The sequence below is a fragment of the Battus philenor genome, unplaced genomic scaffold, assembly GCF_028537555.1.
Source record: "Battus philenor isolate CCGP_79_NKW_IND1 unplaced genomic scaffold, ilBatPhil1.0.hap1 SCAF_30, whole genome shotgun sequence".
Classification (NCBI taxonomy): domain Eukaryota; kingdom Metazoa; phylum Arthropoda; class Insecta; order Lepidoptera; family Papilionidae; genus Battus; species Battus philenor.
In genome coordinates, this window is record NW_027181694.1 from 3192163 (window position 1) to 3206873 (window position 14711).

At 34.8% G+C, this 14711-nt stretch overlaps 1 protein-coding gene across 1 annotated transcript; it reads right to left on the reverse strand.

Moving 5' to 3' along the window:
• Positions 1-675: 675 nt before the first annotated feature.
• FeCH (ferrochelatase, mitochondrial) lies at positions 676-14645 on the reverse strand. Its single transcript, XM_068771119.1, has 10 exons — positions 14430-14645; positions 13277-13395; positions 11435-11600; positions 7600-7717; positions 6089-6190; positions 5191-5356; positions 4115-4270; positions 2627-2743; positions 2399-2526; positions 676-952 (listed from the first exon to the last, which is right to left on the reverse strand). Exons 1-10 carry the CDS (start codon positions 14443-14445, stop codon positions 853-855), a joined length of 1188 nt encoding a protein of 395 aa, XP_068627220.1. The 5' UTR covers positions 14446-14645; the 3' UTR covers positions 676-852.
• Positions 14646-14711: the final 66 nt, after the last annotated feature.

Consider the following 14711-nt stretch of genomic DNA (forward strand, 5'->3'; position numbering starts at 1 on the left):
TGCGCATTTGAGTGTAACAGAGTTTAATGTGTCTATCTAGTGTTGTCAGTCTTTGATAGCACAGATTAAAAATATATCAACATTATATAATAAGATAACTAATACAACAAATATTCTTATAATTAAAGGACATTTAGTTGTAAAATATTTATGTTATCCTGTATGTAAATACATTTACGGAACCACAAGTAGGCAAAGACCTTGTTAATGTAGTCTGATAAAGCTGGAGGCAGGTTGCTTCCAACTGGTTCTATTGTAAATCTGGGGGCCATGTCCAATAGTGGACATTAATGAATTTAATTGTATTGTAGACATCTAAACAAAATTGTATATATATTCAATTAAATTTTGGTATTACCTATGAATAAATTTCAAGTCCTGATTATTGTAAAAAAATAAAAATGTTTGTTTATACCTACAAACAATCTTTTAAGATTTCTTCAAACCTTTTATTGATCATTACAGCCTATAGACGCCCAGTGCAAGACATACGCTTCCCCCAAAGATATCTATGGTGAGATATACCATATTCGCCAAACTTGGCATACGGTTGGCGATAGCAGTGTGGTATTATGGTACTCAGTGAACGCTGCTGCCCATCCTCTGGAAACTTGTCCCATATAATGCACCAAGTGTGAATTACATTAAACTGTACCTTGAGAATCGAATCTAGTCTGTCTTCAACCGCAGAGTTACCACTGCTACTTGATTTTAATCCGTCTATATAATTTCTAATTCAAATTAAAATTTCAAATTTTGCAGTCTAACTGAATATAACTGTCACAAAACACTCAAAAATAAAATACACAACACTAAATGCACAAATGAGGTTGCTGGAAACTTCACATATTGTTACACATATGCCATCTGTGCTCTGCCTTCTGTGTTCTGACAGAGTTCTTTGAAGAACGCTTTCGACGACTTACATCTTTGACTGACACAGTGCGGGCATCTGAAACAGAATTTATCATGATAAGATTTGTTATACAGGTGATTGGATGGTGTAAAAGGTTAAAGGAATAAATATATAGTGCATGTGGTGTCAATAAATGTACGGTACACCCTGTCCAAAAATCAATGATTCAGATATAAATAATGTTATGACAATTTTGGGTTACGCCATATAAAAATTATTTATTGTTTACTATTATACATGACTTTCCTCTATCTTGCGCCATCGTCTGCCATTGGTTGACATTCAATTCGCGCAAGTCTGCCTCAACGCGATCGATCCAGCGATACCTGGGTCTACCCACTGGTTTTCGACCCCTCGGTTTTTCCAGGTACGCTACCTTCACGCTCCGATCCGATCCCATTCGCTCCAAGTGTCCAAGCCAGCGGATTCGTTGAGCTTTATATTCACTTTATAAAGTGGAAGTCTCGCTTCGGAGGCCAAGACCCACTTTGGGTCACTGAGCTAGCGGAGTAGTAGTATTAGTATTACACATGACTATAAAAAGTAAATTAATATAACTTATTTATGAGTGATAACTTTAAATGGAGTGATTGAAAATAGGTTTAAGAGTCTTAAAGTTTATCGTTGATTTATGAGCTATACATCCGTCTCATCAAAATTTTTACAGTTATAACATATCACCCTGAACTTTGGGAAGTTGTACCAAATTAAAACAAAAACAATATGTAATTATGCGAAATTTGAAGGAGAATAAAAAAGATTTAGTACAGTACCCGGCGATAAATATTGCATATCAACTTTTGGAAAGAGACAATCGGCTAATCTCGACTTCGTAGAGCATTATCTCTGTCCCACACAACCTATATGAAGTTTTGTCAGGCGTGGTAATGTTGTGTGGTAAAACTGTATTTGATATATAGGGGATTCTTACAATAGCATTCTTAATAGAGCGTTATCTCTTTCGCACGAAATACGACGACTAACAAAACATCACATAAGTATTGTGGGACAGAGATAACACTCTACGAAGCCGAAATTAGCCGATTGTCTCTTTCCAAAGGTCGATGTGCAATATTTATCGCCGGGTCCTGTATAATGCAGAGGTATTAATAAAATTACTAATCAATGTATATCAGGGGTGCTAAACCTGTGGGTCGCAACTATTGATTAAATCTTTGTGGCTGTCTATAAATATACTTGAGATCACATTTCATTCCTGTGTTATTATATTTGAAAATATATATTATTGTCAAATTTTAACACTGATTTGTATTAACTATCTACTATCTGTAGGGCTCTCTAAGAAATGTATATAATCAATATTCTTACTATGGCCTCACAATATTACATATAAAAATATTTTATATATTTAAAATAATTAATACTTAGATAGCTCTACATTATAATATAGGTACAAAAACTAACTTCTTTTTGTCAAACATAATAAGACAATATATTTTAGATATATGAAAGATTTGGTACCTGGAAAGGAACTGCTGCGAAATTCCTGGGCCCACTGTAAGATGGTGGGCAACCAGATCAGCGAGGGCTGCAATGAATATGGGATGGTCATTCGGCGCCGCTGCTCGCTCTATCTGCTGGATACCCGCCTGGTGACCATAGACACGTATTAGTATACATATATATATACATATATATACAGGATGATTTGGGAAATTGGTGTTAAACCTTTAAAGATTTTTACTTTACCTCATGGGCGAGCTCGGCACAGTACTCGATGTCCAGCTCGTGTAGGGTCTCTATGTGCTCGTTGACGAAGGCTATGGGCACCAGGATCAGATGCTTTCTACCCTGCTTCGCGTATGCCTGTGAACAAGATCATCATAATCATTTTAACAGTAGAATGTTCACTGCTGACATGGACCTTCCCCATATGTCGGACCGGTCCCAAGACCTTGAAAAGGTCTGCGCTTTTCATGGTCACTCCAGAGTCTGAAGACACCAGAGGCCATGAGTTCTCCGCGAAACATGACTTTCCTAATGCCACTTCTACTTGCCAATCAGCTGGCCTGGTTTGGTTACTTTCGTTCGTCATTATTTATTAATTAACATTTTTTGTACACCATAGACAATAAATAGAGGGAAAAAAGTAACAATTCATTTGGTACAAGAGGCGGTCTTATCGCTCCAGGCGATCTCTACCAGACAACCTTTGGATAGTGATAAGAGACATGAAAGAGAAGACAGTTTAGGATGTACGTACATACAAAAACATACATATTTACACATAAATATAACTATGTATATATATATACCTGACTATGTATATATACACATATATATGTATATAAATACTTACGTAGGAAAGGTAGTACATAAATAAGAATAATTAAGAGATGCTACACAATATCTTATTTTAAAGGCGAAGGAAGTGCTCTTTCATCATTTTTTTTTTATAATACTGTCTGCGATTTAGCGCATCTAATTGGTTCTGGTAGCTCATTCCATAATCTGATAGCGACAACAGTAAAAGATTTTTCCATGAACATAGTAGAATGAGCAGACATAGCCAATTTCAAGTTCTCCGATGATCTAGGAATCTTATCATGTGAGTCACATAAGAAAATAAATCTAGATTTAAGGTATGAGGGTGTAAGCGGGTTAAACAAGATTCTATAGAGAAGGGAAAGGATGCAGGCATTCCGGCGAAGCCTAATCGGCAACCACTTCAGCTTATTACGAAATTCCGAAACACGGACAGGTTCCGCAGACCAAATATAAACCTAATACAAAAATTCTGTAGGCGCTCGAGCCTATTAAGTTGTTCTTCAGTAATATTAATAATGCTGGCATGAATAATCAAGGATAGCAAGAAGGGATTGTACCAGTAAAATCTTGTGGTCTTTTTCTCTTTTTCAGACCAAAGGCTCTTGCGCTACCTTCATCCACCGATTTCCCGCCATCTTTACTATGTCTTTGATCCACGTGTAAGAGACTCACAAACTTATCTCTCCTAATTCTTATTGTGATCTCATAGAGAAAATCCTAAATATACATCTCTCTATGGCTCATTTACAATGACAGAGTTTGCCAAACAGTTTTGAAGCATCAGACAATGTTTCTTTGAAGATAAGCTGTCGAATATATTTATTTATTTATTAATATTTGGTATATGAACACTAAAACTATAAACAACTATGTAATCTGTCAAAAATATTTTTAAATTAACTGACTGACCTTAATGGCGTCGTCGGTGTAAGGCTGCAGCCACGGTAAAGGTCCGACCTTGGACTGCCACACCAGTCGGTGAGGGTTTGGTGCTCTCAATTCGTTCATCGTCGCAGCAACCGTTGCAGCAACCTCATGGGGGTAAGTATCGCCCCTCGAAACCGCCTGAAAGTAGTACATAGTACAAAATCAATACGCATCATTGTTTCAGCTAATGAACCTCCAGTGCTGGACATTAGCCAACTTCGTAAATTTCCAATATAACCATTTGGTACTTTCTAATTCTTCAACATAGCTGTGCCCGCGACTTCGTCCGCGTCATTTATTTAATAAGAAATTATTATTAATTTTATTGCATTTAAGAATTATTCAATATTTCAGAAGTAGCCTAAGTTACTTTTTGTTAAATCAATTAACTGCCAGTCAACAACGGTCCAGATATTTCAGAGATTAGCCTGAACAGACAGACAGACAAATAAAAATTAAAAAAATAATTTTGGTACATGTACCATATATATATATATATATAAATATATTCAAATGTATGTATTTAAAAGATGTTATTTTATATAACAAACAGGCAATCAAATTTTATTTATTTGTATATATTTATGATAAGTTGTCTCCATCAGCTGTTTTGATAAAATGCCCCAGGCCTGATAAGAGCAGGCAAAAGAAGCTCAGCGAAACTATGTTTTTTTTTAAATGTAAAATTACAAAATGTAAAAAACATTGAAATACCCTGGAGACCAACACATCGTACCCGAGGGTTTGGGTGATCAACCCTTAGCAAATTCTTGGTGAATTTTTAATAATCTAACAGATCTGGATGCATTTGGAACACTCTTAGAAATAGGAATAGAAGGCATTGTGATGGATATAAGAAAAATGAGTAAGAGAAATTAAGAAGGATATAAGAGTCACATAATGAAAAATGAATGTGAACAAATGAACTAAAACTATACCCGCGACCCTAAGAGTAAGGGCAAAATAAAACCCTCCATTTTATTCTAGTTTCTTATGTACAAAAGTTATTACTGTCACTATAATGAGTAAAACAATATAAATAAATATAAATTACTAACCTTTAATGGTAGGCTGTGAGCTGTGAACATAATAAGAACATCATTCCTCACACTAGAATCGAATTTTTCCAACTTCTCCTTTATCCTTTCTGCAAACACCTTCGCCAACAGCGGATGGGTGGGCCAGCGTTCCAGAAGGCTAAATCTGATTCCTTTTGGTATTGTTCTGAAATTCAAAAGTTTTTATACAGTATTTGATTCAGCTCTTAGATGCCCACCGCAAGGCATAAAGGCCTCCAACAAAGATATCTATATCCATGGGGAGATATACTATAATGAACTAGTCAGTTTGGTGATCGCGGTATGGTATTATGGTATGCAAAGGTTGCTACTACCAATCATCTGGAAAATTGTGGGCTTTGGCAATCCTATATAATTAATGCAAAAAAATTTAATTATAACATTGTATTCCTTTAATTGAACCCGCTACCTATGATAAATAACTGTGTCCAACCGCTATTCATAGAGGCTACTGCTCACATACTACTTCGGTGTAGGGGTGTAGCGCCCTACTGGGCTACCTCAAGCGTCTGCTGGGAATTCTCGAGGAGTTTGGTTGGCTTGATTAAGGTCAACCCCAATGTTAAATGAGCACAGTGCTGATTGGAGACCAGCCCGCTGAGACAAGTCAAGACCGCTGTTAATTTTATAACTTATTGCTTTCAATTAATGTGTGGTACATCCTATCGACAAATCAATGGTTTAATAAATGACATAATTATATGGTAAGGAAGTTTTTTCTAAATTCTTATTAAATTTAATTTTAAAAATAATATTTTTTTATTCTACTCCCCGATGGGCTACCACTGCTCATTTGTTATTATTACAAAAGATTTTTATAATACATTTGTTTATTGTCAATAAAATAAACTGCTTTAAGTCATAATTTTTAACTGACCTTTTTTTATAAAAATCAGCGATGGCGTTCAAACTGGAGCCAGTGGTTGCACAACTGTACTGAGGGTATTGGGAGAAGATGACAGCTCGTTCAACACCATCCCTGAAAGACAATACCAATGTTACTCAACCAGAATAACTCCAATAACTAGTTCTTTAGTATGATTTGCTATAATTGTAAAAACTTTAAGACGTATATATATAGTTCATTCGCTGTCAATTTATATATAGTATAGTTTACTCAAAAACCAATGGTAACATAAATGATAAAAACATAATGATAATATCTAGAGAAAAAGGGTGTACAAAATTCAGATCACTATATATTATAATTAATATTTCTTCCATCTGTTCGGGCACTTTCGGGTAGAACAAAACATCTATTGAAACATCTATCAGAGTGAAGATATAGGTGTAAAAGCTGTAAAGCTATTTGCTAAGGCCATACATTTTCCATTTGAATCTTTTACATATATAATATAAATATATTGTAAATTGAAATAATCACAGTACCCCTGACTATTTATTCTAATAATCGACGCCAACCCGAGTATATCTGGCACCACATTGACATAGATGCTGAACTACTTGCCTAAAGAGAGAGAGAGGGAGATGGTTGTAACAAAATTTATGAACAAGAGCAAATTTCATACCAGGAATTATAATGGATATAGTATATTTCCTAATATTCAACAATTCGCTTATCTTAAAGTCCATATCTAATCCCATTATTATATAGATAATAGAGATGGGTAGCTCGCGAGTTAAAGACACGAAAGATCTAATACAAAATCTAATAAATCTAATAAATCTTTGCTTAAGATATAGTCACTCTCCAACGCGCGGGCGTTGCAATTGTATCTCTATGTCTTTGTACTTAAGACCCAATATGCGTGATGAGTTACGGCTCGTTCAGAGTTAGAGAGAAAGAGATGGGCTTATAGCAATATACACGTAAAAGATAGAGGCGGATAACTACTGCGTGTTTGTATTAAAAATGTAAGCTAAGGATTTTCGGAACAACAGCATCACACTCGCGGGTATTTACCTTGTTTGTGCTTTGTGACAAACACATAAAAATACTTAAAAGGAAGGAAATGCAACCAAAAAAGTTCACTAATTGGCCATAATTTTTAAAATTCCATTATTTCAATTACACACGTATTATTCCGCCTTAATGAGTTCTAAGGCGTACTGACCGAAATAAGTTAAAGATATAAAAGTGTGATAAATATCCCAAGTTCGAAAACATATATATCACTCTTTTCTTATCAGGGGTAAATTTTGGTCCATCTAGCTTCCCCCAATAGTAAACTAAACGTAAATTAAAATTCGTATATATTTATAAGATCGAAAACATATAAATCACTCATTTCTTATGAGGAACACATTTTGCCCATCTCCGATAGAGAAGACCAGTGTGATGATAAAGCTTTTTCTTGGTCTAGATGAAAGAGTTTAAAGAGTTCTAAACAACCACCACATCACTTAAACACTTCTGTCAATACTCACTTCTCCAGCTCTTCAAAGGCATCTGCTGTAAACGGTGGCACATATCTGAATGCGACGTAGTGCTTATGTGGGGCCGTTTCTGGCAGCATTTCATCCAATGCCTGCGTCAACATACTGCCTGGAATAGAAGATTTTATAAATCTGGTTAACAAGCGACAAGCTATAGGGCATGATTTTGGTGTTCTTTGAGGAATGCCTATGCCTTGCTGTGGGCGCGTCGGCTGTCATGATGATAATGGTGAAGATGATCACTGTTACCATTATTTTGTTTTCAACGAAAATTTTCCGAAATCAACCGATTGTCTCTTTCCAAAGGTCGGTGTGCAATATTTATCGCCTTTTCCAATACATATATTCATTATAGGATACATTTCAATTAGAAACTCCATTTATTATTGTGTTTTTCTTTCATGTTTCTGTTAAATAATACGAGGGTGAATCAAAAAGTTCTAAGAAGTGCATATATATGAAACCTTTTTGGATCAAGTTCGATATTCAAAGTAAAGAGTGTCTATCACACTATATTTATGCAGACTGTCATTTGTTTTTGTCAGTTCGTTCGCATGTAATAAATTTTTTTGTGCAACGAGTTGCTAAAAAGTCAAAATTATGGATAAAAGTGAGTTACGTGCGGTGATAAAATATCTTAGTTTGAAAAAAATGTCTACGAAGGAAATTTTTTTGGATATTCAGCAGACATTAGGGGGTGATGCTGTACCCTATTCTACGGTTGCGTACTGGATGGCTGAATTTAAAAGAGGTAGATCAAGCTGTAAAGATGACCCGCGTTCTGGGCGGCCTTCAACCTCCGTTACAGAAGAAAATGTCAAAAAGGTTGAGAATCTGGTTTTGGAAGACAGAAGAATGACTATAAAACATATAGCTGAGATCCTAAAGATATCTTTTGGTAGCGTTCAATCCATTTTAATTGATTCGCTGGGGTTCAAAAAAGTGTCTGCAAGATGGGTGCCACGAATGTTAACCGACGAAAACAAAAAGCGACGTTTGGAAATTTCCAAGCGTAATCTCGAAATGTTCCAGCGTGATTCGGATAATTTTTGCCGTCGTCTTGTCACCATGGATGAAACGTGGGTCCACCATTTTGATCCTGAAACTAAAAGACAAAGCATGTCTTGGAAACGACCATCCTCTCCATCCATTAAGAAATTTCGAGTTGCTCCTACCGCTGGCAAAGTTATGGCCTCTGTGTTCTGGGATAGTGAAGGAATCCTTTTTATTGATTACATGCCAAAAGGCCAGACGATTACTGGACCCTATTATGCAAATTAAATCCCGAAAGTGCGTGAAGCGATTAAAGAAAAACGTCGTGGAAAACTGTCGTTGGGCGTGTTGTTCCTTCAAGATAACGCTCCTGCTCATCGATCGGAAGTTGCGCTCAACGCAATCCGCTGTGCTGGCTTCAATCTCCTTGACCACCCACCATATTCTCCGGACTTAGCCCCAAGTAAAAGACAAAGTGATTTTCACTTATTTCCAAAATTAAAAGAGGAAATTCGTGGAACAAAATTTCACGATAATGACGCGGTTATAGCTGCCGTAGACGTAGGACTTTTTCGAGAGTCAAGAAAATAATTTTTTTTCACAAGGAATAAGGAAGTTAGAAACGCGTTATTCTAAATGCATTGCATTGGAGGGAGATTATGTAGAAAAATAAAATATTATTATTTAAATCTTTGCATTTTTTAATATTGATTCCAAGAATTTTTTGATTCACCCTCGTATATTAATGTAGTGGTGTTAAGGTGGCGTTTTTTGTTTTATTTATTTCACACCCCTGGTCCCCAAGAGTAAATTATATATACACCAATACCTCGATTTTCGTCGTATTGTTTTTGTAAGGTTGCGTTGTTTTGTATTCGAATCTTTATTTTTTTTTTTCAAAAAGGTAGCAACACTTTTGTTTCTAATGACGCCATGCCATCAAAACTCGGGGATTTCCTTTCTGACTAAAAATCAATGAAATTTTAATACAGTTTTATATTAACTTTGTTTTGCTGATATTAGGTAGAGTTCTGTTTCAATTACGGAGAGTATTGTAATGTAGTGTGTTGTGTAGAGATGGGCAAAATGTATCCCTGACAAGAATGATGATCTTGGGATATATATCACTCTTTTATATCTCTAACGCATTTAGCTCAAGAGGGCCCATAGAGAGAATAAGGCAGCTAACTCTAAAAATATATCCTTCACATCTTCGGCTCTTTTAACTTAGACTTAGAACTTAGTAAGGAGGAATAAAACGTCTAAAATATTCCTATTAAGCATTTCATGTCTTTGTCATGAAGCACAAAAAAGCTAAACGCATGCGCGCGAGATGATGTTCCTGAAATCCGTAGTTTACATTTTTAATACAAACAAGCAATGGCTATCCCTCTCTCTCTTTTACGTGTAAATTGCTATATAAGCCCATCTCTTTCTCTCTAACTCTGAAAGAGCCGTAACTCATTACGAAGTTGAGTCTTAAGTATAAATATATAGAGATGCAATTGATTTATTGCAAAGATATATATCTTTTTTGTTTTTATCTCGCGAGCTACCCATCTGGGGTGTTGTGCTTTTTTAAATTTATTTTATGTTGAAAAAAAATCTGTTCAGAAAACAAACCACTTTTTGTGAAAGAAAGCCGACTCACTTCAACAGCCGCTATGGACTGGTGATCAATTTTAATTTTGTCTTTCATAAATTATTTGAATAGTTTATTTTGGTTTTATAGGATCAGTTTTTTGTTTTTCATATGTATGTCGTAAAATTTTATATATATTAAATGTTTACATTGTTCAACATTCTTTTCAAAGAGTAGTTTTTTGGTAATCCTTGAACCTATCTTCATTTTTTATATGGTTTGCTGTAGAAAATCTTAATTTCCTTTACGTCCTGTTTTCTTGGAACGTAGCCACGATGCAAAGTGAAATATTGGTGTATTACATACATATAATTTAACAATTTTTGCTATTTGACTGCATAAGGTAAATAACTTTTCACAATATAAAATCTATTAAAGCTAGTAATACAAAATGAAAAAGACTGATTTAAATTATGTCATGTATATCTCCGGTAAGCCCTAGATCTTAGTCTTATTTGATAATCCAAGAAAGTGTCTTCGGTGGAATTCCTATTTCTCTGGAAAGGATTTTCTGCTTCCTTATAGGATTTCGTCGTAATCTGGCCTTGATTATGTTAACGGCCTTGTACGAATAGACCTTGGTCGGCTGGATCTCCCTCAGTCATCGACAGATATTGTTTCAGTGTACCTTTTCATGGTATAATTCACAAACATTCGGCTACTCCCTAGTTTTTTCGTTGTATCAATAATGTCGACTGGCTCCTTACCTACTCTGTACAGTGCAATTACTGCAATGCCATTCTCTTTAGTGCCCCACTATATTTTCAAAACAAATAATTTGTAAACAAAAACTAAGTCTATTTTTTTATCGTTGAAGCTAATGTTCGAAATTCAAATTAATGTTTTTTTTTAATGTATGTAAACACCCAGTAACAGAATTTATAGTTAGACTAGATAAGCTTGATGTGAGTCGCGGGAGTTTAGGATGGGGGTCCTAAACTCCCACTAGCTTCGGCAATTCTGAGGCGGACGATGGTTCGACGTAGTCTCGAACCATCGTGATAGCACCACGAGGGTTTCGGGGGTAGCGTGAACCATACACGCATACCCCCGGACGGGCTATCTAAAATAGCACGACGCAAGGGAAGACCGCGTGGCGATCCCTGACCGGGAAATACCGCGGTCCCTCGTATAGTGCAGAGGGCAAACACCGTTAACCATCTAGACGGAATTCCATTCTGTTATACTAACCCTGTATATTGGTCCATTTGAGAATGGGTGAGCCACCACCGATCTCCATGTATTTCTTCTGCACTTCAGCTGTCCGCCTGCTGGCTATCCATGGACCCAGTTTGCTCTGAACTGGCAGCTGTATCATGTCTGTGTCCGTCATTATACGATGCAGATATTCTCCAACCTAAAATCCAGTGTGAAATTTTACAAAATGACAAATATTGCATGTTTTTTTTTTATATCTTCCTTTTCTCTACTACATGTGAAATTAGATCTGTAGGCAAAATAAAGTATGTAGTCCAGCAGATTGGCAAGTGGTAGTGGACAAGCTACATAGCATACAGACCAAGGACATCCACGCGTAATGTGACCAGATGACAGAGAAATCGCTGGAATATGCTAGATGCAAGCCGCTTCCACTAGAGATGGGTTGCTCGCCAGCTAAAGATAATATATCTTTGCAAAAGATCACTCTACAGCTCATGTGTGTTTCAGTTATATCTCTATATCTTTATACTTAACCCTTAACAGCCAAGAGTTTCAATTTTGATACCAATCTTTTAAACCGAATGTTCACATTACTATTAGTTTTTTTTATAGGTTGGCTGTCGGTATTTTACTGTTGTATAATATTCTTTCCAACGAAATAAAAAAAAACTATTTTTCCCTTCATCTATACCCGCAAGCAAACACAGTAATATTAAAAAAATCACTTTCGTAAATTAGACTATTAAGAGTTAAGACTCATTTTCCTTGATGAGTTACGGTTCGTTCAGAGTTCGAAAGAGATGGGCTTATATAGCAATTTACACGTAAAAGAGAGGCGGATAGCTATTGCATGTTTCTATTAAAAATGTGAACTACGGATTTTCAGAACGACAACATCACACGCGCGGTGTTTTAGCTTTTTTGTGCTTTATGACAAAGACACAAAATGCCTAATAGGAATATTTCACACGTTTTATTCCGCCTAACCGAGTTCTAAGTCTGAACTAAGAGCCGAAGATATAAAGGATATATCTTTAGTGTTAGCTACCTTTTTCTCTTTCTGAGCCGCACTGACCTAAATCAGTTAAAGATATAAAAGAGTGATATATGTCCCAAGATCGAAAACATATAAATCACTCTTTTCTTGACAGAGATACATTTTGGTCCATCTAGCTTCCCCCAACAGTAAACTAAACGTAAATTAAAATATGTATATATTTAGATACATACATAGACAGTAGGCTAATTGTGAAATTAAAGCAGAATAAAAAGATGTAAGCGTGTTAATTAACTGCAATGTGATGTAACCCGAAGGCTAAGTAGATTATAAATATGACCTTGACATTAAATTTATCAATTCGTTATCTGTACTATTTTGTGCGGTAAACATTATCAGACAAACATAAATTAAGACAATTTTGTTTGTCTTATCGAGTAATTTAAAAGTGCATTGGGTACAATCTCGAAGACCCGAAGAGACTCCCCATGTACATCAAATACAGGGTAATTAGTTTTGGGCACAAAAGCTTTCAAGGGTAGAATGCATAGCTCATTTTCTCTAATTAATAGTAATAAATCATCATCAATATATATATATATATATAAATATATATACTACTGTATATATAACTACTGTTTTATCAGATTATGAAGAGACTGCTTGGTTCACTACAGTGTAAAGGCTATAAATGTGTAATTATTATTGATCAATTACGAGATTTTACATAGCTTTACATATTTGGAAATAATATCTTTAAGTAAGAGGTTGCTATAATAAAGCTCAATCTGATCTAAGAAACTATATTTCTATGAAATCAATAATCAATCACTTATGTAGATCATCAATCAATGTAACATTATTTGTAAATTCACCTGATCTGTTGTTTGAGGTCCACCCATGTTCAACATAACTATAGCGGTTTTAGGTTTTCTTTTAGTTTCCGTAGAGTACCATAAACTTGCTTGTCGGAACAACACTCCATTTCGACGACCTGAATGAAAATATTAAGTAATCAGTTTTGTATAGTGGTGTTGACATGAATGAATTTAGAGCAGTGTTTCCTAGCATGGGGCCCATCCCCATGCTAGGAAGGGGCAGTTTGGTTGTCAAGAAGGTCAATACAAAAATGAACTTAACACATGTTTAGTCTTTTCACTCCAGGCTATTTAAGTGCAGTACTTGATTATGTAATTGTGCCAAGCTCTAGACATTTTTATGTCTCCCTAAATAATGCAGTTGTTCACCCCTGAATAACATTGCAACTTCTATAGTGTTTCACAGCAATCAGTTGGTGTTTATTTCAAATAAGTGTCTGTCAAAACTGTTATAAAAGCTCCTTGATTTTATAAACATATATATTGTACAGATTACCCAGTTATTTATTTCTAAAACCTGTGATATAAGTTTCTTAAATGAACAAGTGAATGTTTTAAATATTGAAGATATGTATGTATGTTACATAGGAGGGCATAAGAATTAGAAAGGCTGAGGTGGGGCATGACAACAAAAATGGTAGGAAACATTGCCCTTCACAGTTCAAGTAATAATGTGACATAAGTAATGCATTACAGGAAACTTGATTATTAACTTGATTATTTTTATCAAACACTACAGTAACAATTTGAGAGGAGTAGTATGTCCAGAGATAAAAAAATTCAAAATCTAACTCATCACTCGAAACAACCGCATAGTTCTTTATTCGTTTCCATTACTTAACAATTGTTTAAAAATTTCACATAAATTACTTGACTTAAAATTACTACTATGTCATTTGTATGCAAACACAAGACAAAACACTTATTTAACTTATTATCTCGTGATTTATTTCTTGTCTTCAGACTAAATTAATAATTTATGTTTAAATTTTATTGGTCTTTCAAATGAGTTTGCTTGATGTTAATTATAAAGCATATTTAAAGGTAGTAAGAATAATTTAAACATAATAGGTTGTAAATTATATTAGATTTTATTAGATATTATTAGATAAATAAAAATATCAAATATTCTTCAATCGTAAATACTTACATAATGAAACAAGCATTATTAAAAAGTTGTGTTTGTTTTCACGATATTATAAAATTTTACCACTATTTACAGAAAAATTGGCTTTTTGTATGGATCGGATGCACTTTGGTTATCAATGTTTATAATAAAAGGTTTACTATGTCTAAATTCCTTATTGTTAATATAAAATGTTTACAACATTAATTAGTTCGTAGTACAATGTGATGATAAACCGGAGTTCAGCAAATCACCATTATATTGAAATGTTTTCTGACTTTTTGAGTTTTTCACACAGATAAAAAA

Coding starts and splice junctions, on each gene's coding strand:
- FeCH (XM_068771119.1), bottom strand. Junction 7,718..11,434: donor CAAATGGACCAATATACAGG/GTTAGTATAACA, acceptor CTTCTATTCCAG/GCAGTATGTTGACGCAGGCA. Junction 4,271..5,190: donor CTCACAGCCTACCATTAAAG/GTTAGTAATTTA, acceptor TACTACTTTCAG/GCGGTTTCGAGGGGCGATAC.